The 25,121-nt window shown below is 45.1% G+C and overlaps 1 protein-coding gene across 1 annotated transcript in view; it reads left to right on the top strand.

Annotated features, from left to right (window-relative positions):
- Positions 1-1,496: 1,496 nt before the first annotated feature.
- Positions 1,497-25,121, top strand: part of CLIP4 (CAP-Gly domain containing linker protein family member 4) — an 84,435-nt gene continuing 60,810 nt past the window's right edge. The window contains exons 1-6 of the mRNA XM_019526691.1: positions 1,497-1,596; positions 7,197-7,250; positions 7,818-7,965; positions 18,299-18,438; positions 19,855-19,948; positions 21,992-22,153. Coding sequence (XP_019382236.1) covers positions 7,833-7,965; positions 18,299-18,438; positions 19,855-19,948; positions 21,992-22,153 — 529 coding nt within the window. The 5' untranslated portion in view covers positions 1,497-1,596; positions 7,197-7,250; positions 7,818-7,832. The remainder of the gene's footprint in view (positions 1,597-7,196; positions 7,251-7,817; positions 7,966-18,298; positions 18,439-19,854; positions 19,949-21,991; positions 22,154-25,121) is intronic.

Genomic DNA, 25,121 nt, shown 5'->3' with positions numbered 1-25,121 from the left:
TATATATATATATATATACACACACACACACACACACACTTTGTAGTATATATAGTGTTTGTGTACTCTAAATATACATTGTAGTATAGATTGTATATGTATGTACATCTATATATATATATATATATGTAGTGTATGTCTACATGTGTAGCTCTGACGATGTTGTTACTGTGCTATGATTATTATTATTATTACCAAGTCATCGCACAGTAACAGCTCATACTGCACTGCACGCATGGCACAGTTATTTTTAGCAGCTACTTTGCTGTAGCGGTGTGCTATACTGGGGGAGCGCATCACTGTGGTGAAGCAGCTGCTGCTCACGTGTAGACACCCGCAGACCCTGTGTTGCGGTAGTGCGTTGCTACAGTGATGTAACATCAAGTGTAGATGCCACCCTATATATACTACAAAGTAGATATCCTCTATATATACTGCAAAGTAGGTATATATAACTGATATATACTACAAACTATATATATATATATATATATTCTACAAAGTTGATTATAGATATCCTCTATATATCTACTACAACTCTTTATACTAGAAAGTATATATATTTACTCTCTCTCATCTATATTTATCTATCTACTTTGTAGCATATATATAGAGAGAGCTCCTTGTATAAAATGAAACCTTTTGTATTCTAACCACTGTCTCTATTTTACACACTGCTCTATGATGCATGTCCTTCTACAGCAAGGGATAAAGTGAGCATAGGCTCACAAAACCTTGTTTCTCTCTCCATCTCTCCCCCCTTTCCTTAGAGTACAAGGTGCAAATCTCCCCTGCCTTCTACTTAGCCACACAGACTAACCAGGCTCCATCCCTGTTTCCCCAGGCCCCTGCCAAATGTCTCATGTAGTCCACAATTCCCTGGTGAATCCCATGAGACATTTAGACTGGCCACAGGCACCAAGCAATTACTGCGCCTAAAAACAGAGTCCTAGCTCAGCCCATCACATATTACATGTCATGCAAGTCTCTGGTGAATTGCACCAGGCATTTAGACCAGCTGCACGTGCAAAGGAGGTATAACAGGATTCAAAAGGACTCTCTAAAGAGCTGACCAGGGGAGCGCTTAACTTGTGTAACAGCAGCTCAGAGGCCGACTTCCAGCCAACTCGGTGTGACCTGCGGCAGGATCCAGTCTGCACCCCTTAGTCTTGCCATTACCAGCCCAGGACACCCCTCACGCTGTGACGTTACCTATCCCACTCCCCTTACCCCGCCCCCTTTTCTAACAGAACGGAGGAAAGCGGCGGAATGCACATGCGCAGAGGGCAGAGGCGGGTCTATCCCGCAGAAGGGCATGGCGCAGGGGGAGGGAAACTGGAGGAGGGGGCGGGGACACTCCCTTTGCCCCGCCCCTTTACGGAACTCGGAGGACGGGGAAGAAAAAGGGAGGGGGAAGAGCAGTGGACGCGCATGCGCAGAGGAGAGAGGCGGGTCTATCCAGTGGAGGGGCATGGCACGGGGAGGGGGCGGGGCGCGCGAGGCGGCTCGGGGTCGCTGTCAGTTCAGTGCGGGTTCGGGCTGCAGCGGTGGCGCGAGCTGCTCGGCCTGCTGGTCCCTCCCCCGCGCCGAGCCCAGGTAAAAGCCCTCGCGGGGGGCGGTTGGGCTGTGCCCCGCGCTCCCCCCGCGCTGTTGGCCTCCCCTCCCCCCCTCACGCGGGAGCGCGCCTGCGGCGGGGAGAAGCGGGCGCGGGGGGAGGGGTGCTGCGCTGGCCGCGGCACGGCAGGGGAGGCGATCTCCCTCCTTCCTTCCCCCTAGGCAAGGCGGGCCGGGGCCTGGGGAGGGTGGCGAGGCGGGCCCTGCGCCTTTCCCCTGCTTCAGTTGGCTGTGGGGGCGTAATAAGGAGGGTTACCGTATTTCCAAAAAAAGAGGATGCCTGTGGGGAGCACAGTGATATGCCCGTGTCTTGCCCCTCACTCCCAAGCCACAGCCCCGAAGCCCTGTTGGTGTCCCTCATGCCTGACCCGCACACCACAGCCCTGCTGCCCAGGCAGCTCCCTCTTGGCCCTGAACAATTCCCCCCCACTTCTCCTGCTGGAAGGGCAGCACTTCTCCCACCCCCCTGCCCTGCAGCAGGCCCCCTCCCATCCCCTTAGATTCCCCTGACACACATGTACACCCCCTGCCCCCGATCCTCAGCTCCTGGGCCTTGTGAGCAGATGCACGTGGTGCCCCAGCTCCAAGCTTCAATGCTGAGCAGAGGCAAGGCAAAATCCCGGATGTTTGTTGATATTTTAAAAAAACCGCCTGGATGGACATGGGATGATGCAAAAAGAGGACATGTCTGGGAAAACTCAGGCATATGGTAACCTTAATAATAATGCATGCACACAGTACCTGCTTGTGTTAGCTTGCACATGCACAGCATTGTAGGCCTTCTGCATGTGGAAACGTGTGCCAAAAACTGATGCACTGGCATGTCTGTGTGTTCATGCACAGCATAGTAGACACTAGCACATGTGCCAGCGCATGCAAACATACATTGGCATGTGCATGTGCTGGCACATACACAGCATAGTAGGCACTAGCACACATGCCAGCACACACACAGCATTGTAGGCATTCTGGCATGTGCAAACAATTTGCGCCAGCCTACGTAAGCACATGCACTGGCACATGCATGTGTACATGCACACCATAGTAGACACTAGCACAGGTGCTGGCACATGCAAACACATGCACTGGTACACACACAGCATAGTAGACACTGGTATGCATGCCAGTACATGCAAATGAACTTTGGTATGTGCATGTCCTGGCACATGCACAGCATAATAAATGTGAGCACATGTGCCGGCATACTCACATCATAGTAGACACTGGTGCACACACCAGCCCATGCAAACACACACACCAGTACATGTATGTACTGACACACACATAGCATAGTAGCTGCTAGCACATGCAGACACACGTGCCTTCACATGCACAGCACACCCTCATGATGGCACATACACAATATAGCAGATACTCTGGCACATGCACAGTGTAGCAGATATGCTGGCACACTCATGCACTGGCACATGCACAGCAGACTGGCATATGCTGGTAGGTACATGTGCAACCCATGTATGCACTGGTCATGCATGGTATAGTAGACACTGGTGCATGCACTGGCACGCAGACTGGTGCATGCACTGGCATGTGTGGGTGCACGCGCCCACACTGGCACACACCTAGTACAGCAGATATGCTGGAACATGGGCTGGCGCATGCACAACAGTCATGCATAAACACATGCATATCATAGCAGACATGCTGGCCTATGCATGCACTGATCCATGCATACACTGGCACATGCACAGCACAGTAGACGCAGGCACAACCAATCTCTTCCCTTTGCTTCTGTCAGGCAGCTGATGAGCCCTCCCACCACCTTCCTTTTTTCTCCTCCTTCCTTTAGTTCCTCTACTACAGTCTCCTTCCTCTAGCACTAATAACTAGCCTGGAAGTTGTGGGAGTTTTTTTCATTAAAAAGAGATGTATGTTATTGGCTACACATGTTGCAATGTGTTCCCTAACTGGGCGCACACATTTTAAAGATGTTTAGGTGATTCCCCCTATTTATAGTACTGTATTTTTTTTGCGTATATCGTGCCTCAGAGTATAACATGCACCCTGTTTTTGAAAGCCAAGAAGACCTTGCCTTGTAGTACTGGTAAGTAACTGACTACTAGCAGCTCGGGAGCTGAGCCTGCTCCTGAGCCACATGCCAGATATAGCCCATGGACTGACCCTGTGTCAGCCTGATCTGGCACAGGGGGACATGTCAGGCTTGGGTCTGGAAATTTGGCCAAAGGGGAGGGGTTGTAGTATTAATTGCTCTGACTCCCAGAGCCACTCCTCCTCTGATGCCTGATTTCCAGACTCATGGGGATCCCTGTTTCTCATATAATGCACACCCTAATTTTCATTAGCTGGCTTGGGAGGGTGCAGGGAGAGGTGCATCTTTTATATGAGAAAATACGGTGTTTCTGTAGATTAACGTCTGTAAATGGACTTAGTGTCAGGAAAGCTGTAACATTATGGGTCAAGTAGCAGTGTACAGTGGAGAGCTAAACTGCAGATTGAAAGACCTTTTTAATTTGAGAAATTAAAGTTGTATTCACTGCTTGTCCGCAAACTTGTCGACAGCATGGATTTTACTTGCCATGTGTTTACATTTTGTATTGCTTGTAGTAATGTAACATAAGAAATACTACTAATGTAATTCTGATACTGCCTTGGATTCCACTTGCGCTTGGATTTTGAAACATTATCTTGTGTCTGACCTCTGCTGCATATAAAATGTTGGCTGCAATTGCTTAAAACCCATGCTGCTTTCTGTACTGCCATGAAGGAGAATTTAATGCAGAGGACCTATTTGTAGCAGCATTTAAATATGACCTTTTTCTCCGTGTTCTTTGTCCACCGAATCCTGTAGTATTTGCAGGAAAAGAAGGCAGCTTATGGCAGCATTGTCTTGTCTAAAACTTCAAAAGGTTTTTCTAAACTTTCCGCTCTCCAAAATGTGATGGTGCATTGCAAGGAGCTCCAGCATTTTAACCGGGGAAGTTCAAGATGCTGAATTGTTATTCCATTATGCTGCACTGCCCACTCCCCCTGCAGACAGGTGCAGAGAGTGGAAGCTGGAGGAAGGAGAGAGAGCCTGGGTACACTAGAGGCAGCAGAAGGGGAATGATGGGGCAGCAGTGCCTGGACAGGGAGCTTCGTGGTGGCAGCTGGTTAACCTCATCAGTGCTGTATGTGGTCTGTGGGTCCCAAGTTGGACAGCCCCAATCTAGAGGGTAGGCAGTGTGCAAGAATCTTGTTCTCTGAAGCATGCAATTTTTTCCTGTGTGCCACTAGACAAGTTTTGATGCAAGGACATGGTTCACTGTGTGACCTTGTTACGATATGGTGCATTATACATTTTCCACTCAAAAATGTCCTGTGGTAGAAGCCCTGGTACACTTTTTACTTTTAAACCTTTAAGATAAAATTGACAGTTACAGAGATACGGATGCACCCAGTTTTTTACTGTTCATTGTAAAGGTAGGAATCTTTAGTTGACTTTTCTTGAACTACTCTTAGTCTCCTCTAATCTTCAAGGGTTAGGAAATCTATACTTTGCTCTAGGTGCTCCTATGTCTGTCTAAACAATCTTTCAGTTTTTCTGTTTTACACAGTTACATTTCCCATTTTCATTTTAATCTGTTTAACCTAATCTACATTACGTTAACCAGTTCTTTCTTCCCTGCCTCTGAATTTGCCTAACTGTCACTTACTGGCCCCTAAATTTCTTAACCTACCACCACCACATTGCATCCATTTTGCAAGAATGCTACCAGCTGCCAAATTCCAAGAACTTTCATAGTAATGAGTCGTTGATCTTGCTTATTTCTATGTTCAAACATCATTCCTCCTGCACTGTCAGTTGTGGCACCTTATTCTTTTTAAATTCATCCTCTCAAAAGTCAATTCTTAACTGATGTGCTGGCAGCACACTTCAACAGTCTATATCTTTTTGTGCCCATTCCTTCCAGCTTTTTTAAAACTGTTTTCTGTTTCCCTGCTTATTGGATTCAAGATGTTTGATGCATTTGTAGAATCTTTCAGAGGCCTGATTGAGGTGGTAAACTCTTGTGGTAGGCAACAAAAGTCTCACTAAAAGTCCAATCAGTTTATCTTCCTCTGGCTGCTGAATGCCTGGCAGATGGTAACAGCTTTAGAGCACAGTTGCTCCATGCAAGATTTAAACTGATGACCTAGCAATTGTAGGTTTTGTAAGCCATTGTGATTGTACATCTAACATTATTATATGTCATGTTCATGACAGTTACAATTCAGTCTCACTAATAAAAACCTTTGAAACTTGTTTTGGCTTTATTGGATGAAAACAACGACAACTTTAAAAGTGGATTTGAGCATGTTGGATTTTTGTTGAGAATGTGGCAGCATGGAGTGAACTGTACATGGTGCTGAAAGAGGAGAGATGTTCTTGTTTCAAGGTCACCATTGTCCATATATACTTTAAATTTATCATTTATTAGAAAATGGATCATGCTGTGTATGTATCACAAGTTTGGGGCATTCATAAGAGGTGATGACTTTATTTAGGGGGTTATTGAAATGAGCCTCTTTAAAATACCCTGAAGTGTGAATAGTATACACAAAAGAGCAACTTCAGATAACACATAGAAGTTTTCTTGAGTTAAGTAGATGAATCTTAATAAATCACATACCCTAAAATTCAGCAGATTCTATCTTTGTTAAGTCAAGAGCTCTCCGGGAGGGCTGTACAGTCATTCCCCAGAGAAAATTTGGGGCCTGTTTGTATGGGCACTCCAGCTTATCTTTACTGTTAGGCTGCAGACATCACAGTGATGAATGTAATATAAATACCTACATTAGAAGTACATGCACTGATTCCCGGAGGTTCATTTACCAATTCTTTCCTGCATTGCATCACAGTCCTATTAGTTTACCACGTACATGATCTAGAACCACCTCTTATCTATATTTTACATTAAATTGTCTAGGTCTGAGTGTTCTCATGGTTAACCGATTATAGTGTTCTCACAAGTTATGTCTCTTTCTCTGAACAGACATTTACACAAATTTCTAGTGTCACAAAGTAGTTCCTTTTACTTACTTGGTCAGAATGGGAGTGCTGTTGTACTTAGGGATGGCAATATTCTCTTCATGAAAACTTTCAGTGAGAAAATACTTTGAAATTGTGGCATTTTAATAACATCTATAACTTTTGGCAAATGAATGCTACTGCAAAATTTATATTTAAACGAGGAGGTCAGAGATGTAGGATGTAATAGCCTGTATGTTATGGCTGAATTCCATTTTAAGCAGGTTCCTCTCCTTTTGTGAAAAGTAACAAAGTATATTTTGCCTTGAGTCATCAGGGTCTAGATTTTCAATTTCTCATCCAAGAGATAGATGGTCTATCCAGTTACACAGTTAAATTCAGTTTTAATTATGGGGAAAGGAAGTACAACCTCCTAAAGTTCTGCCTTACACATACTAACCGAGTCTCCCTCTCATCCTGTTCAGTTTGTCAGATCTGACTATAATACAGTCTGACCTGGTTAATGGAAAATTGTAACTAATTATTCTATGAAGTTTATCTGAATTGTGGTTTGATTTTTTTTTTCTTCTTGCCCCTCAACCATTCTCTCTCCTAGGTTGGTGTAAGGCTTGGAAAGTTGGCTGGCAATACTGGACATTACATCACTGCAGTGAGTTCATTAAAATAAAATGTGGAAGGACAGGTTGGGATATGAAGTGAAAGAAGAGAGAGCTGGGAGGGGGAAATGAGCAGTTTCAGTAATGAATCTCCCTGTGAGTGGTGGTTTGGGGTACTCTGTGGAAATATGACAACAGTTTTCTCTTTGAAGAAGAGTAAAATGGCAGCTATATTGAGTGACTTATTTCTTGTTTGTGGGAGCAGGGGAGTTAGATGAAGTTGAGATGAGAAGACAGGATGAGTAGTAATGCTTATCATTTCATATTTCCATAAAGCTATGCAAAATATTAATCTTTTAATTCTTACAGCATGCCTGTTAACTGTAGTAATACAGCTCCATTTCACAGATGGCAGAAAGAAATAGAATGTGGATGCCCTTGGCATCATGCCCAACCTATTTTTATTAATAAAATTCAATTTATTATCAAAAGAGTGGCAATTGCAGTCCTTTGTATGTTTGAAAAAAGGAAATAGCTGAATCCCAATATAGATAGCAATTTATAGTTCATTGTAATAAAATATAGTCTGCAGTGTGTGCAGTGAGCTTTTCCTGTTTAAGGTGGCTTGCTAGAAGATGACCATAGAAGATCTTCCCGAGCCTTCCTTAGAAGGAGATTCTTTGAATCGGAGAAATCCATTTTTGTTCCCTGGCTCAGAAACGTCAGTTACTTTTTCAGTTGCTGCAGCACCAATGCCTTCAGACTGTGGTATGTATATTTACTGGAAACAAGGAGCTATTTTGAGAGCAAATGCAGTGGCTAATTTGAGGAGAAGAAAGCAGTCTTAAAGGGGTATTAGAAACTTAAAAATGTTGCTCCTGTCTGAAAATGTCAGCTGAAATTTCTATATGTGAAATTTAAGAGGCAGAATGCTTTTTTCTAGTTTTATTTTTGTTCAGTCAGCTTAACTTTCCTGTATGTTCAGTTGTAGTAATCTTCCTGATTTTTGTAGACTTTTTGTGACCCAATCTAGGTGAATCTTATGTGTGGGGGGAGAAAAAAGCACTGTAGAACCACAAAAAAGTGTGTAGGGTGTGACTTAAGTAGGCGTGGCACCTAAAATGTGTTTAAATAAATAAAAACAAAGGACTTAAAAGTTGGTGGTCCTACATAGGTTCCCATTGTTTAAAAACACAGAGATTTTGGGGAAGAGAATTTCTGTGGGAAGTGTGTGTTTTAAGGGAGATCGATGTTCTTTCCCTCAGACAGTGGACTTTTGTTTTTGGAGAAATTGCCTTCCTATGCATCCTTTAAAATTTGTTATGTGACTTGTATTTATATTTTAAATAAAGCTATAGTGATTAATTGCACATATTTATGAAAATCTCTAGCAATCTGCCAGATATTCTAGTGGATATTAAGTGTACTTGGGTGGCTTAAAAAATATCCTTTAATTTGAGTCTTTCCTTACATGGATTTCTTTATCCTATCTTTATTTCACTTTTGTACTGTGTAACAGAGCACATCATGCACTCTGTTACTTGCAGGGGCCTGAGCAGCAGAACAGCAGTCTGCAGCTGGCTGTAATTCCAGTTAGGCAGGGCTGCCTGATTGGGAACAGGGCCCAGTTGTTCCTTGTAAGAGTTGGGCCCTGAACAGCAAAGGCAGCAGTCTGTTGCTGGCTGCAGCTGCTGCTTGTGACATCTTGGAGGTAAGGGAGGAACTGTGGGGATGGCAGGAGGTTCCTGCTCCTGGGTATGACTGAAAACTGCATCCTGCTGGGGAAGGATAGTCTGGTGGGATTACCTGTCAGGATAGTTCCCCAGAAATGCCAGACCTGTTGCCTCTCCAGTGAAAGGCGGGTAGGGGGTCACTTATAGCCCCACCCCCACATCCCTGGTGTATAGTAAGACCGAGCAGGGGGATCCCGGACTCACTGTGAGTGCTGAGGCAGGGTCCAGGTCAGGTAGAGGGGCTTGACACAGCAGCCAGACTCACAGATTAGTTCTGAGACTGCACATGGGAGCCAGGAGTGAGGATCTAGGGGGGGTGGGGCCTGGAGCCTTGCAGAGCTATGAGTAGAGCTCCTGGGGCAAGGGGATAAGGGTTTAGAGCCCAGGGAGGGCAAAGGTATGGGGCTTGGAGCTCCACTATCGGATGGGGCTTGGCGCCCTGAATTAATAGAGGCTGGGAGACCTGAGGGGAACCAGGCTAGGAGCCCAAGTGAATGAGTGGCTGGGTAGTGGACCAGATAACTAGGCTGGGTGTCAGGTCATGGAACATCTGCAGGGCACTGGGACTACAAGCTCCAGAGGGGAGTGAGAGTCCCATGTGAGATTCTGGAGCTCGGGTCCCAGTGTGAGGCACTGTGTGTGGCACTGGAGGAACATCTGCGAGGCATGGGCCACAGTACAGGGATGGTCGGAGCTATTTACATAGGCCCTTGTCATCAGGGCAAGTAAATGGGCAACCTCTCGCCTTGTTAACATCAGTCAATTATATCATCTAAGGCATGGTGGGCAAAGAAGGTGGGTGGTTTGCTAAAGACAAGTGAGTGGGCCAAGGATCAGTCTGGCCCTAGGATGTCCACTTGTTACAACTGTTGAACACTAGTCTTTTTATTCCTATGAATTATGTCCTTGAAGCCAATCATTGTTGATCCTGTGAGAATTTTCAGTTTTAAGAGCTGAATGTGATGCACTTCCATGTTTTCTTCTATACTTCCTTCCTAGAGGCTTTTCTCACACCTGTTGAATTCTGTCTAAAAGGATAAAGTAGTGGATAAACATTCTTCTGATGTGTTATTTGGCAAATTACTCCAGAGATCAGCGGGACAGCAGAAGTTACAGCTGTTTGCCTGACTGATGCTGTGAACTACAGCTACTTCTCGCTTAACATTGTAGTTATGTTCTTGAAAAATGCAACTTTAAGCAAAACAATGTTAAGCTAATTCAGTTACATCACAGTAGTTACCTACTAGCAGGCGGCAGCCAAACAACGTTATAACCGAATGTTGTGCGACTTTAAACGAGTATGTTCTCTAATAGATCAGCAGTGTAACAACAAAACAACGTTAACTGGGACAACATAAAGTGAGGAGTACCTGTAGTAGGCTTACATCCAAGTAGCAGGTTAGCTGTGGTGGCATGGAGCTCAGTACAAGCAATATTTGGTGAAATTAATCCCTGCTAAAGTCTGGAGTGCTGTGGCTAGACCCTGGTTTTGCAAGCTAGTTTTGGTGTCTGTCCACTACGCTGCTTGACCTTTTTTGACTGGGAAGTGGGAAATATGGTTTTAAATTCCCAAAGGCAGGAGAGAAGACTGAATCTGGGTATTCCACAACTTGATTGTGTTTGACCATGGGGCAGTTGGTGGATGCCCTTCCTTCCTCCATTAGATTTTTGGATCTATTCCTTTGTTCCCTCTGTTTTTTCTCACAGAGGTCTACAAATGAAACATTTTGTTTGACTCAGAATAATGTTTTGATTTTTTTCATTCTGGTAATGAGAAAAACAATAAATAAATTTTGTTTGGGTGGAACCAAAAATCAGTTGCTCTAACAGTCCCAACTATAACAATTCCAAAATGTAACTAAAAAAATACAGCAAAAGAAAAAACATTCTCTCTTCCTGACTGCATGTCGCTAATGAGAAAAGTAGTAAAAGCTTAAGGTGTTCCATAATAATAAACATGTATGACTGTGGAGACATATTGTGTATGAATCTGTCTTCCATCATACCAATTTTATTTTGGCATCATTCTGAAATGCTGTTTTTTGCCCTGCAAAAAATGAATGGACTAGAGATTTGCGCCTACTAAGCATACCTGACAATTTTAATTTCTTCTTTTAAGAGCTATCAGAGTACCTCAGTATTTAGCATATCAGGCTTTCTTGTAGGTCTATTGGGATGCAGTGATGGTGTTTTTAGATAACCCGTAAACTGAGGTACGGATTAGTTAAGAGCTCAGTTCTTCTTTTGTTGCCAGCAGTCTCATATGTATCTGTGTTAGAGCTAATACTACAGCCAAGTACAATGTGCATTTCCATGCTTGAGCCATCCTGTTACGTAGCCTCCCTGTCGAGTAAAAACGTGACTGCAAAACAAAAAAAGTACTGCCTGTGCAGTAATAAGACACTTAAATAGTAATTGTTGTTTCTCAGCTGTGGTTACCTCTTTATGGCATCTAATACTTTGTTTCAGCAACTTGCCTTAGCAAAAGCTATCAGGCAGGAAGTGAGGTTACTGGATCTGCTACATTTTAGCTGCATCCTGTTAGATCCTTTCTTCTTCATAATGGAGTTTGCTGTTTGCATAACATCTTGTTATCTCACAGATTTATTAAAGGCTTGGGTACCATAGCTCATTAACTGTTAGACACATTCAACTGGTTTCAGTCCTCAGCACTTAAAATACTGTTTAGAGATTTTATCTCAGTGTGGTAGTTGTAATGTTTTATTGAATTTATATTTTGATACATAATTTAGATTGATACCATAGGGGATTGGTTGGGGGTGGGGGGAGCAAGGGGCTTTCCAGAAGCTTAAAGAACCCTGAGAGATGTACAGGAGAGAGTCATGGCTACCTGTTTGTGACTTGCTGTAATACCATATTCATTCAAATATAAGATGAGGTTTTTTGCCCCAATAAATGAGGGGAAAAAAGCTCCTCATCTTATAGTTGCATACAGGGAAACCTCGTTAAATACATTGTTTCTTGTTAAACTGCTGCCAAAAGCTGCATGTGCTCAGTAATCGAAACCAACCATGAAGCTGATTAAATGCAGCCGGCACTGAGCATGGCTGTAAAACACATGATGGGAACCTTTTTTGTGTGTGTGTGTGTGTGTGTGGTCCTTAAAAAAAAAAAAATGTGTGTGTTGGGGGGGGCAGTTAATTCTCCAAGAGGAAAGCAGGGCAGGGCAGACCGTACAAGGAGAGGCTATGGAACCTGAACCTGTTCAGCCTTCGCAAGAGAAGGCTGAGAGGGTACCTGGTGGCAGAGTTCCCTCTAAGGTACGCACATGCATGGCCACACATGAGTAAAAGCTTGGCCGTGCACAAACTTTTTCAGGCTGCGTACCCGCCAGGAATGGAGCTGAGCTGCAGCGTGGGATGCTTAGTAAAGGTAAGCTTGTCCCCTAGGTGGAGGCGGGGGCTGGCATGGGCTCTGCCGGCTCTGAGGCGATGCCGGAGAGCAGAGCAGTTCCTAGGGGAGCGAGGACGCACATGGAGTCAGGGCTGGGGAGTGTAGCACTTCTCAGAGCTGGTGGAGCCTGCAGAGCAGTTACCTAGAGTCGGAGGAGCCTCACTTGGAGCAGGCAGTGGCTCCTCCCTGAGGTGAGGCAAAGCAGGGATGGAGGCTGGGGCGGGGGCTGGCACGGGGTCCTCTGGCCCCAGGGAACTGCTCTGTGGGCTCTGGGAAGTGCTCCACTCCCCGGCCCTGATGCCACGTGCTTCCTTACTCCCCAAGGCAATGCAGGGGAGTGGAGCAGTTTCCCGGAGCCCGTGCCAGCCCCCAGCGGAGTATCACTCGGGGCAGGCAGGCTCCAAGCCCAGGCCTTAGCTCTGCAGCCTCCAGCCCCAGACCCCCTGGCTTCAGACCCCTAGGCTCCAGCCCTGGCCCCCCAGCCTACAGCCCCCAAGGCCTTGCTGCCTGCCCCAGGTGAAGAGTGAGGAGCTTACCTCTTGTAAGTGTCCCATGCTGCACTGAAAGGGCGAGGCAGGACCAAAGCGGCGCGCTCATGGACCGAAGCAGCATGCTCACAGACCACTACTCCTTAGAGGGAATATTGCCTAGTGGCTGTCTGTAAACTTACCGGCGGGACCAGCAGGGAATGGGAGGGACCCTGTTCACTCGAGCTCCTCCCGGAATAACAAGGAATAACGGCCGTAAGTTGTTTGAGAGTAGGTTCAGGCTGGACATTAGAAGGTACTACTTCACAGGGTGGCTAGGATCTGGAACCAACTTCCAAGGGAAGTGGTGCTGGCTCCTACCTTGGGGGTCTTTAAGAGGAGGCTTGACAGTTACCTAGCTGGGGTCATATAAGCCCAGTATTCTCTCCTGCCCAGGGCAGGGGGTTGGACTTGAAGATCTACTTGGGTCTCTTCCAACCCTACATCTATGAATCTATGAAATGAACACCAGGTTGGGAGGTATTGCAATACTAGGCTAGCTCTTAGGAGAGGCCAGAGTAAGCTCCAACGCCTTCCTCACTGCCTAAAATGCTGATAGGAATCTTTTTTTTTTTTTTTTGCTGATGGGAATCTACCACAAGGCTAGGTTAGTGTAGCCCATTTAAATAAAATGTATAGTAATGCCCATTGCTCTCAGTCCCCCTCAGCCTCAACTCTTTTTAAAGTTATGGTGAACCACTACATTGAATACATTTCAACTTCCTCTTCACTCCCACAGCTGAGCTGTGCCTTTCTTTCAAATTTCCAGTGATTCCTGTTTCTTCACCTGCCTTAAATGTCTAGCAAACATCACTAAATGGGGTCCTGAACAGTTTGCCCCCTCTCTCAGCCTGTCATGTATGATCAGCATGGATCCAGGTTTTATGTTTTCCACGGAAAAACGGAGTAAACCCCAGATTTTGCCTTCTACCAGAGGCAAATGCAGACTTTTCATTTTACCAGAGAAACCCGTAGATTTTGCCATTTTGCAGTAAGCTCCCTGCAGGCTGGCAGAGTTCCAGCCTGCTGGGAGGGAGCGGGAGGAAAGCAGAAAGACAGGGAGTGCCACATGCATAGACACGCACGTGGCCCTAGGCAGCTTGCAGAGCAGCTCCAGCAGGTAAGTGCGGGGGTAAAGGGGGATTGAGGTCCCTGTAGGGAGGGAGCTGGGCAGGGCTGCCCAACCCAGTGGGGCTTGGGGCCTGGGACCGTAATGTGCGGCTGCAGGGCCCCAGTGGGGAGCAGGGCGGGGCCACAGGTGGCTCATCTGGGGGAGGGGCAGCTCCCTGCTGCCATGCACACTGCCAGGGGGGAGAGGGGACCTGCAACCCCCCTCCCCCCCAAGATCTTTACCTGGGGCAGGCGCAGGCTGCAGGCTTATATGTGTTGCTTAAATACGTGTGAATGGAGTATGTGCACTAAAACTTACAGAAGTTTCAAAAAAGGTAAAATGCATCAATTCCGGATGAACTAAGTTTCACAGTAGAGTCGGAAGGGACCTGAGCAGATGATCAAGTCCGACCCCCTGCCATGGCAGGAAAGAGTACGGGGGTCAAATGACCCTAGCAAGGTGATTGTCAAGCCTTGTCTTAAAGACCCCCAGGGTAGGAACCAGCACCACTTCTCTTGGAAGTTGGTTCCAGATCCTAGCTGCCCTGACCATGAAGTAGTGCCTCCTGACGTCTAATCTGAATTTACCCTCTGCCAGTGTGTGACCATTATTTCTAGTCACTCCTGGTAGTGCTCGGGGGAACAGGGACTCCCCCAATGCCTGCTGGTCCCCTCTGACTTGTTTGTAACAGGCCACTAGATCCCCCCTCAGCCTTCTCTTCTGGAGGCTGAACAGGTTCAGGTCTCTGAGCCTCTCCTCATAGGGCCTGCCCTGCTGCCCCCTGATCATGCGAGTGGCCCTCCTCTGGACCCTCTCCATGTTGTCCACATCCCTAAGTAATATACAAATTACTATAAGCATGTTTGTATCAAAGTTTTCAGATTTGCTCCTCACTTGCACATGCTCAGGGAAAGCAGGGGCTGACAGTAAAGGGGAGTGGGGTAGGTTGCATGGGGAAGAAGTCTCCTTGCTAGAGGGCAAGGATGCCACCTGATTCCAGCCCCTCAAGATTTATTTTCCCTGCTGTAACAGTGGGAGGGGGATGAATTAAAGGCAAACCTCCAAGAGTTAGATTCTATACCTGGAAAATTGTAACAGATTTCTAGATCTTTTTTCATCTGCAGAATCTAATTATTTTGCGGTCATCTTATAGTTAAGTAAATACTGTAGTTCTCATCATGAGATTTGCTTGGACCTAGAAAGAAGCTAAATATAGTTGATACTTTATCTGAGCTATCTGATTTGCTAGCACAAGGTGGCTTGGATTAAGGAGCAAGTGGCTTAACAGCTTGGATGTGAATCAGAATTCAAAGTAAAGAAATATATATAGGGAGTAAAAGAAAGGCCCAGGGCAGTATAGGACCACTACTGAATGGGCAAAAGCAATTGGTGACAGACAGGGGGGACAAGGCTGAACTCCTCAATGAGTTCTTTGCCTCAGTCTTCCTAAACGAGGGGCAAGACAAGTCTCACAATGGGATTGTAGAGAGGCAACAGCTGGATGCCAGACTACCAAGCATTGACCCTGAGATAAACACATCCAGTCCTTCCAAGTGACTCTGCACTAAGTCGGCAGGCTCGGATGAGCTCCATCCGAGGGTACTGAAGGCACTGGCTGATGTCATTGCACAGCCACTGGCAAGAATATTTGAGCACTTGTGGTGCACGGGCCAGGTCATGGAGGACTGGAAAAGGGCCAATGTGGTCCTTATTTTCAAGGGGAGGAGGGAGGATCCAAGCAGCTACAGGCCAGTCAGTTTCACCTCCATCCTTGGTAAAGTCTTTGAAAAGATTATTAAGGCTCGTATATGTGAGAGCCCAGCAAGTAAAATTATGTGGAGGGGAAACCAGCATGGGTTCATAGCAGGTAGATCATGCCTGACTAATTTAGTCTCTCTTCATGACCAGGTTACAAAACACCTGGATGCAGGAGTAGGGGTAGATATCATTTACTTAGACTTCAGGAAGGCCTTTGATACGGTATCCCACCCCATCCTGGTAAACAAATTAAGAGGCTGTGACTTGGATCATTACACAGTCCGGTGGGTGGCAAATTGGCTAGAGGGTCGTACCCAGAGAGTGGTGGTGGATGGGTCGGTATCTACCTGGAAGGACATGGGCATTGGGGTCCTGCAGGGCTTGGTCCTTGGAACAATACTCTTCAATGTCTTCATCAGTGACTTGGATGAGGGAGTGAAGTGTACTCTGCCTAAGTTTGCGGATGATACAAAACTGTGGGGAGAAGCGGACACACCAGAGGGCAGGGAACAACTACAGGCAGACCTGGACAGGTTGGACAAATGGGCAGAAAACAATAGAATGCGATTTAACAAGGAGAAATGCAAAGTGCTGCACCTAGGGAGGAAAAATGTCCAGCACACCTACTGCCTAGGAAATGACCTGCTTGGCAGCACAGAAGCAGAAAGGGATCTCGGAGTCCTAGTGGACTCCAAGATGAACGTGAGTCGTCAGTGTGACAAAGTCATCAGCAAATCTCACTACACTTTATCATGCATCAGCAGATGCATGACAAACAGAACCAAGGAGGTGATACTTCCCCTCTATCGGGCGCTGTTCAGACTGCAGTTGGAATACTGTGTGCAGTTTTGGGTGTCACACTTTAAGAGGGATGTGGGTAACCTGGAGAGGGTCCAGAGAAGGGCCACTCATTTGGTTAAGAGCTTGCAGGCCAAGCCCTACAAAGAGAGACTAGGGCACCTGGATCTCTTCAGCCTCTGCAAGAGAAGGTTGAGAATTGACCTTATGGCTGCCTATAAATTCATCATGGGGGCACAGAAGGGAATTGGTGAGGCTCTACTCACCAAGGCACCTCTGGGAGTTACAAGAAATAATGGTCATAAGCTAGCAGAGAGCAGATTTAGACTGGACATTGTGAAGAACTTCTTCACAGTAAGAGTATCCAAAATCTGGAATGGGCTCCCAAGGGAGGTGGTTCTCTCCCTTACCTTGGGGTCTTCAAGAGGAGATTAGATAGGCATCTGGCTGGGGTCATCTGAACCCAGCACACTTTCCTGCCTATGCAGGGGGTTGGACTCGATGATATATTGAGGTCCCTTCCGACCCTAACATCTATGAATCTATGAAATGGCAGTGAGGATACCACCCTGCTTTCTGCTTTAGGAAGTCAAGGAAACACGATGAGAGAAACTTTAGAACATAGATGTATGCGCTCTTTGTGTTTTATTCCTTGATTCAACTCAATGACTCTTACACTGAGGAGAGCAGCAGTGCACTACCTCTGGGTGCATTACTGTCTTAACCCCTCTTGTGGCCTCAGAGTTGTTCCAGAAGTCAGAGAGCTATTTTTACTCCGAGTAGTATCACAGGGATCCTCTATCTGCTATTGATACAGGGTGATGTTATGCATTCATCCTTTTCTGAAAGCAGCTCTGTGGTAACTATAATGGAGGTAAAAGATCTATGACTTCCATTTTCATTGTCAGGGAATATTTAGCTTTCATTCCCACTGGAAATGATGATAACGTGAGGGATTTTGGATAGCCAGATTATTTCAGGATGGGGAAAAATTTCCACAAATGTCAAATCTGTCTGTGTGCTGTGGGAAGATGCATGTGCAGCTTGTAAGTTCAGCTGTGTAAGTTGCATAATTAAGTTTAAGGTTCTACAAAGGAAGATGCTTTTTGAAGGTAGTGATTGATGGCCTGATTTTCAAAGGTGCTAAGTATCTGCAGCTGCCACCAATTTCAGTAGGATTTATGAATGTGTAGCAGTGCTGAAAAATAGTTGAGCAGTGAATTCTTTTTTGCCCTTAATTATCTTGATTTCCATTCTCCTGCATGTTTTTATAAGTGGGTGTGAGAGTGGGGTTTTTGTTTTGTTTTTTAGGAAGAGGAAAAGAAATAGATAACAGCATGTGGAGTAACCAAGCAAAGCCTCCATTGCTGAAATTGATCGTTAACAAACAACTTATCTGTTCTTACGGAGAATCTTTATTTAGCAGTTTGTGGCTAGCTTTGAAGCAAGGATGATTTCTATTAACATAATCATTGCCAACATCTGCAAGCCCTTGCCTAAATTTACAGGCATCAATACACAGGATCAATACAAGAATACTGATTGCTGACTCATAGTTTTTACCACAGTGTAAACATAGTTTAAGTGAGGGGGAAAAAAAAGTCAAGATCATCAGGAAGAAGCTGAATTTTTTAGAGATCCTGAATCTTAAATCTGGGGATAGGTCTTACCAACTTCTTTACTCAGAGTCTGGAAAACATATGTGTTTAAAAAATGTAATACCCAGATTTACATGTAATGATTCAACTTTTTTTAAACAGAGTTCTCCTTCTTTGATCCTAATGATGCAGCATGCCAAGAAATTCTTTTTGACCCCAAAACATCAGTTTCTGAATTGTTTGCCATCTTAAGGCAATGGGTCCCACAGGTCCAGCAGAACATTGATGTCATTGGGAATGAGGTAAGGATCCCAAATAGTTTCAATATAAAAGAATGCTATAGTGTTGATAATGATTGGAAATAGATTTGTTGAAGAGCAAAGTGATGGCAAGGTCCAAGGTGTCTCTGCCTTGCAGCTTATAGTTAATGTACCAGTTATACAGGCACTACGTACTGTAGAAGGTGCTTTCCCCTGTTTTGTGACAGAGGTCTAATGGAATAAGGAAAACCAAAAAATCTATTTAAGAAAATTACAAAACGAAAGCCGAAGTGGGTGGTAACAGAAATGGTAGGACTTTCTTCAATCTGTAATTTAGTCTCCCTGCCCCCTATAAGTTTTCTACTTACAGTAATTTTTAAATTCTGAGAAACAAAACTGATTCATACCTCTAAGGGTGGGGTTTTCAAAAATATCGAAGTGACTTGGTAACTGAACTCTTATTTACTGTTGTGATTTTTGTTTCTAAGAGTCTTGGATGCTTTGGGAAATCCCGACCCTAAATTCGTCTTTCCTTGTGTTTCTTCAGGTAGTATAGGGTTTTAGATATCCCAGTGGTATAACTGTGAACTCTCCCTTTGTATTGGGAAACAACATGATTAAAGTATGGGGAGAAAGGGAAATTATAATATTTACCTAAATCCAAGACGACGACCCCCCCCAATAATTAGATTTCATATGTGGAAATTATAAAAAAAAGGTTATAGTTTTTTCCATGTATAGAATCTAATTGTTTGGGGAGTTGTCTTAAATTAATTCTCCCCCCCCCCCCCACTGCTGTACCAGGGAAAGCAGTGGTGGGTGGGAGGTGAGTAAGGTGGCAGAGAGGGGTCAAACAACTTAACCTCTGCCCCTTGCCCCCCCACGCCTTACTGTATGCTACCTGTTCCCCCATCATTTGCCCCTCTGCTGCCTGCCTCCTCATGCAGCTGCAGACTTCCTGCCACTTCTTCCCCACATCTTCCCTTCCACTGCCTCTGCCTCTCCTGCCTGCCCTTCCCTTCCCTCCGCCCCAACGCCCCTTTGCTGCTTACCTTTGCTTTAATGCCAGCAGGCTCTGTCCCCACAGGAGCAGGGACGGAACCTGCTGGGGCTGAAGCAAGGGTAATGTCTTGGAATTGAGTAAATATGGTAAGTTTTTTAAACTGGTAAGATTCATCTGAGGTGCATTGCATCTGATGCTTGAACAGTAACTTCTCAGCACATTAAAACTAAGTTAGTTATAATAAAGAAAAGTTTTAAAATTCTAATTGCTGAAGGTTACTAATAATTTAGTACCAATGACTATACATACATATACTATATATTAGTAGAACACAGTGGCATATATTTTGACACACTGCTTTTTCAAGCTCAACAAATCTGGAAGTCTACCTGTCTGAAGGCAGGATTTCTATAATTAATTATTATTGAAAGCTGCAATCTGCTGTTTTCCTGCAGATCCTTAAGAGAGGCTGCAGCGTGAATGACAGAGATGGACTGACTGATATGACTCTCTTACATTATACCTGTAAATCTGGGGCTCATGGTATTGGTGAGTAATGAAACAGAAAAATTAGAGAAGAGGGAGCCTAGTTTGATCTTGCTGTCTGCTCCTATTTTCCATTCAGAGGTGACCTGATCAGGGTGCGGGGCCTGGGGCAAATCAGCCTGTTTGGGGCCCTGTCCTTGAACATGAAGAAGGTGGCGGTGGATTTGGGTGAGGGGGGAGGGAAGAAAGAGTAGCGAGTGGCTGGATGTGGTGGATTCAGCAGTGGATTCAGCCGTGGGTGCTGATTGGCCAGACATGAAGCTGGTGGCAGCATGGAGTTGCCGTGCCGCTCTTCCCAGCTCTGTGGGGCCCCCCCAAAGCACAGGGCCTGGGGCAGTTGCCCTGATTCATTCCTCCCCCCTCCCTGGGACAGCCTTGCTTCCATTACAAAACTGTTCTTTATGTTAAATTTTCTAGTGTTTGCTTTTAACTTTTCTGAATGATTCTGTTCTTTCTGAGCTTTTCTGAAATGATATAGAATTCATTACCAGTTAAGAAGGAAATAAATATAACAGGTTATTTCAGATGGAGGTAAAGGTGGTGGCCGGGTATAAAACAAGTAGCTAGCTGATAATGAATAAAATAAATATTTGATTAAATTGGTTTGCCATGCTGCTGATGCCACCAGAAGTGGGAGGGGACGAGTTGCCATGACTCAGGGGCATATTCAGCTACTGGCCCATGCCAGCGCACCCCTCCCTCTCCCAGGTATGGCAGCGAAACAAAGCATTGTGGCAGTGAGGCACCTGTCACCCACCACCTGCTCACAGCAGCACCGGGCACTCAGGGCAGGTTGCTGCAGGCCTGTCACTGCCTATGCCCCTGAGCCATGGGACCGGGCTGGGATGCGGCAGTCCATTGCCTCCCCCTGCTGCTGCCCACGCCCCTGGCCTGTGGCAGGTTGCCACAAGTGACCAGTGCCTCTGCAAGCAGGCAGAGGGTGACAGATGCTTCACCTCCACCCTCCATTATAGTTCACTCCACTGTCACTGCTGGGAGAGGGATTGGGTGGGATACTGCACTGCAGCTGCAAGCCCATCTGCAAACTGAGGACCCTGTGCTGGGCTGGTGGCGGGTGCTGCCTTCTGTCCCCTGAGGCTGCCTCAGCCCAGGCCATGCTGTCTCAGTGGGAGGTAATGGTGAGCTGGGCTCCGTAACCAGCCCTGGCTCCCCATCCCACTGCAGCCAGGTCACTGGCTCCCTTCTTGCCCCCTCCCCATGGCTGGCCAGCCATTCTTTGGAGGCACTCGGCCTATGGTGCTTTGTCAGTACCCCTGCTGCTGCTGCCTGCACTGAGGGGAATAACCTCCTCCTTCCCCTCAGGCTACTGGCATCTGGCTGCTGCGGCCCTGGGTGCACAGCCCTGGGTGCCTGCACTGGCCCTCTTCTCCTACAGTGCGGGGATTAAACCCCTGCTTCCCCTCAGGCTACCCAGTTCTGGCCCCGCCCCTGCTCCTGCCACTGGAGCAGTGAGTGAGTGGGGGTGGAGGGGCTGCAGACCCTTGACAGGGGCTGTTTCCCCCCTCCCCCTCCAGGCAGACCCCAGCTGGGGTCCCTGCAGGCCAGGGTGGGGGTTTAAACCCCAGCCAGTCATCCCCCACCCCCCCCGCCCCACACAGCTTCTCTCCAGTCAAGGGGTCGCTCTAGTGCCCCCTGGCTTCTGGCCTGAGCCACTGAAGGCATGTGCCTGCATTTCTGGAGTCAAAAGTGAATGTCTGTTCACGTGCAAACTGGTTCAGTCTTTGCAAGTTAGACTAACCTGCAAAGATTGAATCAATTCAGGCTCTGGCATTTTGAATGTCTGTCCCTAGCCTAGGTGTCACAGCTGCAGTGTAGGCAGCACAAAGTGAATTTAGCAGAAGGGAGAATCCACCCCTTAACTTATGTATTACAAGATAGAAGGCAATGATTCTCATCCTGCCTAATCCTGGAAACACCTCACCTCATGTAGCTTTAATTTGGGAAATGAAGGGTTTCAGGTGTGTTTTGTATGATATCTTGGTATTTATAACCCTATATTAAATACTTTAAAACTCTGCTTTACAGGTGATGTTGAGACTGCTGTGAAATTTGCTTCTCAACTTATTGATCTGGGTGCAGATATCAGTTTGCGTAGCCGTTGGACAAATATGAATGCTTTGCATTATGCTGCCTACTTTGATGTTCCGGAGCTCATTAGCATCATTTTGAAAAACGCAAAGCCAAAAGGTATGCAAAGTTAAATGCCAGTTTTTATCATACATTGAATCAAAGGGATTGTGTTTAGTATAGCTGAAAGGTGCTATTACCCTCTGTAAAGAATTACAATGTCTTATTCTCTTTCATTTGCCTTATTGGCCCATTTTCTGTGGACTGAATCTGAGTGCTATTGTGCATGCCAAATAGCTGCATTTTTTAAAGACAAGGGATTGGGAAGGGATTAAATACTTCATAAATAAATGAATAGAGAATTTGGGAATGGGGTGAAGAAAAAGTCAGTGTAGCTTCACCTTACCCAACTCTAAGTCTGGCTGATATAACGAAATAGAGAAACAGGCATAATCATTCTGTTTGCAGACTCTCAGGGTTTCTGAGGTGCCCTGATGGATGGGAGGTGGGCTCAGAAGGGAAGAAGTAGGAAAGAAGGAAAGCAGTTTGGTAAACTTTGAACAGCAGCTTTTTGCTTTTTGGCAAGTGGAACATTAGCAGGCTTTTATGAGGAGAGATGCATATAAAAGGCAAAACCCTGAACCTCTTCTGGTGTAGGTGTTTTTTCCTCTCTTATTCCCTCTACTTAAGGGGCAAGTCAGGACTTTTCCCTAATATTCAAATCTTAGTGTACTCTGTCTTAATGCACTGTCCACACCCCATGTATTAGGGACAACACAGAGTAGTTTATAGACTACCTAGCTGGGATCATTTGAGCCCAGTTTTTTTCTCCTGCCCAGGCAGGGGGTCGGACTTGAAGATCTACAAGGTCCCTTCCAACCCTACTTCTGTGATTCTGTGATAGCTGGGAACAAACTACAGCTACTTAGTGCAGTTAGCATTGTGTTTCAATAGTCATTTTTCAGTCACCATGACTTTCAGCCACAGAATGCCTCTTTTTTTTTTTTTTTAAACAGATGTCTTACTTTCCATTTTGTTGTTCATCTCTCTTCCTGTCTGGTTGTCTCAAGAAAGGGCAATGTTTTGCCAAATCTTCAAAGAAAAATTGATCTAGATATGCCATACTAACCATTAACACCCAGGTGATTAACATACACAGTCTAAGAACAATGGGTGCTGACAGACGTGGGAAAAAAACAAACAAATCATGCTTTACCAGAAACAGCAGCACATTACTTTGACCCAGCTTTGTAACATCTCTGTATACATCAGGCGCTTCAGTGGGATTTTTTGGCGCTTTTACTGAAAGCTGATTTAATCAGCTATTAGGTAAAAACGCCAAAAAATTGGCACTAAAGTGCCCGATCTGTACAGATGTTGGGAAAGCTGGGTGCAGCTAACACGCTGCTGCTTTTGGGTGGGTGCTGGTCTCAGTGCAGGAGCATGCTGAGTTTAAAGTAAAGCACCATTTGTTTTTCCCCCCTCATCTGCCAGCAGCCAATATGATCATTTTGAAATGTAAAAAAAAAAAAAAGAAATTAAAACCATTCTGCTCTGACTTAGTTCATGTTAGTTGTTTTCATGCCTCCAGAGCTTTGAGTTAACAGGAAGTATACCTTTGGCACTTGGAAGAAGACCTTATCAGGCAGATTAGCCCATAAGAATCAAGTTGCTGTTTCTTTTCAGATCCTTATTTATTTATTGTATTTATCTGAATCCAAGACAACTTTGAATTTAAGATGACCCCTTAATAATTAGATTTTATACATGGGAAATTTGATAAATTTGTTATAATTTTCAATGTATAAAATCTAATTAATCATCTTAAATTCTTCCCTCATACTGCTGCAGCGGGGAAGAGAGTGGCAGGGTAGCAGGTGGTAGGAGCATCAAGTAGCTTGACCCCTGCTCCTTGCCCTGCCTGCTTCTTGGCCTTTCTTGCCTGGCTCCCTCTCCTGCCTGCCCCCACCACCTTCTTTGTTTCCCTCCACTCCCCCACAGCATCCTCTCCATCCTGTGGTCAGAGTTGGACCTACAGCAGCTGCCTGCCTCCTTACCACATTGTATATGGATCGTTTTGCACATTATACTAGTAATAGTCTTCTGAAGCTTATATGTAAGTAGCTTGTATGCATTTGCAAATGGAATCAGTTATGATATATGAGTCAATCAAGCTTAAAAAACCAAACAAAATGAGATTTTGGCACTATCAAAAAGATCTTGTTCAAAATTTGATATTCCTCAAATCTGTTAAATGCAGAGTGCATTCCTCATCTCTGTTTGATAGATGCACTATAATTTACATGTACTGACAAATTTATTTTCTTATCATGAGAATAAATATAAATTATTTGTAACATATACTTTTGAGTTCATCAAAAGGGAGAGTATACATTCTTGAGAAACACATTTTCTTTTATTCCATCTTTAGTGGGGTTGGTGAAGCCAGTTAGTAGACACTAAGAGACTTTGTGCCTCAGCATTACACAGTTCTGTAGTTAGTAATGACTGGAAGTCCTACAAAAGCTGTATGGAAGTGCTTGTGAAATCATCTGGAATTCTCAACTAGTTTCCATGTCCATAATTGACCCTGTCTTCCAGAATTCCTTTCTATTCCCTAGAAAGTAAGCACTCTATCAGAACTTGAACTGCATTGGGGTGTCTAGGGGAGAACTTGTCCTATTAGATATCAGTTGTATGGTGGAACATAACACTTGATTCTCTTAACTGTCAATATAGCACTCTTCTGCCATCACTTTTTTTTTTACTGTCCCAACTGTATTCTCACAGTTAGTTTCACTTATGCTACCACTGTACCAAGAATAAAGTAAACATTGAAAGTTATGGATGAAATTATCATCATCTCAAAAATGGAAATGGATGGTGGTAAAACAATATTTTAAAGTTTAAATGCACGAACAATCAATAAAAATAGAAATGTAGACAAGCTTATTAACTCATACGCAGATGTACAGTAGTTTTTGTTACTTAGCACATATGATTGAGCATTCTAGGTATCAGCAGTTTAACTTTTAGTACAGGCATACCTCGTTTTATTGTGCTTCACTTTATTGCACTTCACAGATAT

This window comes from Gavialis gangeticus, unplaced genomic scaffold (assembly GCF_001723915.1).
Source record: "Gavialis gangeticus isolate Ggan-Ray unplaced genomic scaffold, GavGan_comp1, whole genome shotgun sequence".
Classification (NCBI taxonomy): domain Eukaryota; kingdom Metazoa; phylum Chordata; order Crocodylia; family Gavialidae; genus Gavialis; species Gavialis gangeticus.
The sequence above is the reverse complement of the archived record's forward strand: the minus strand, read 5'-3'. Positions and strand labels throughout refer to the sequence as shown.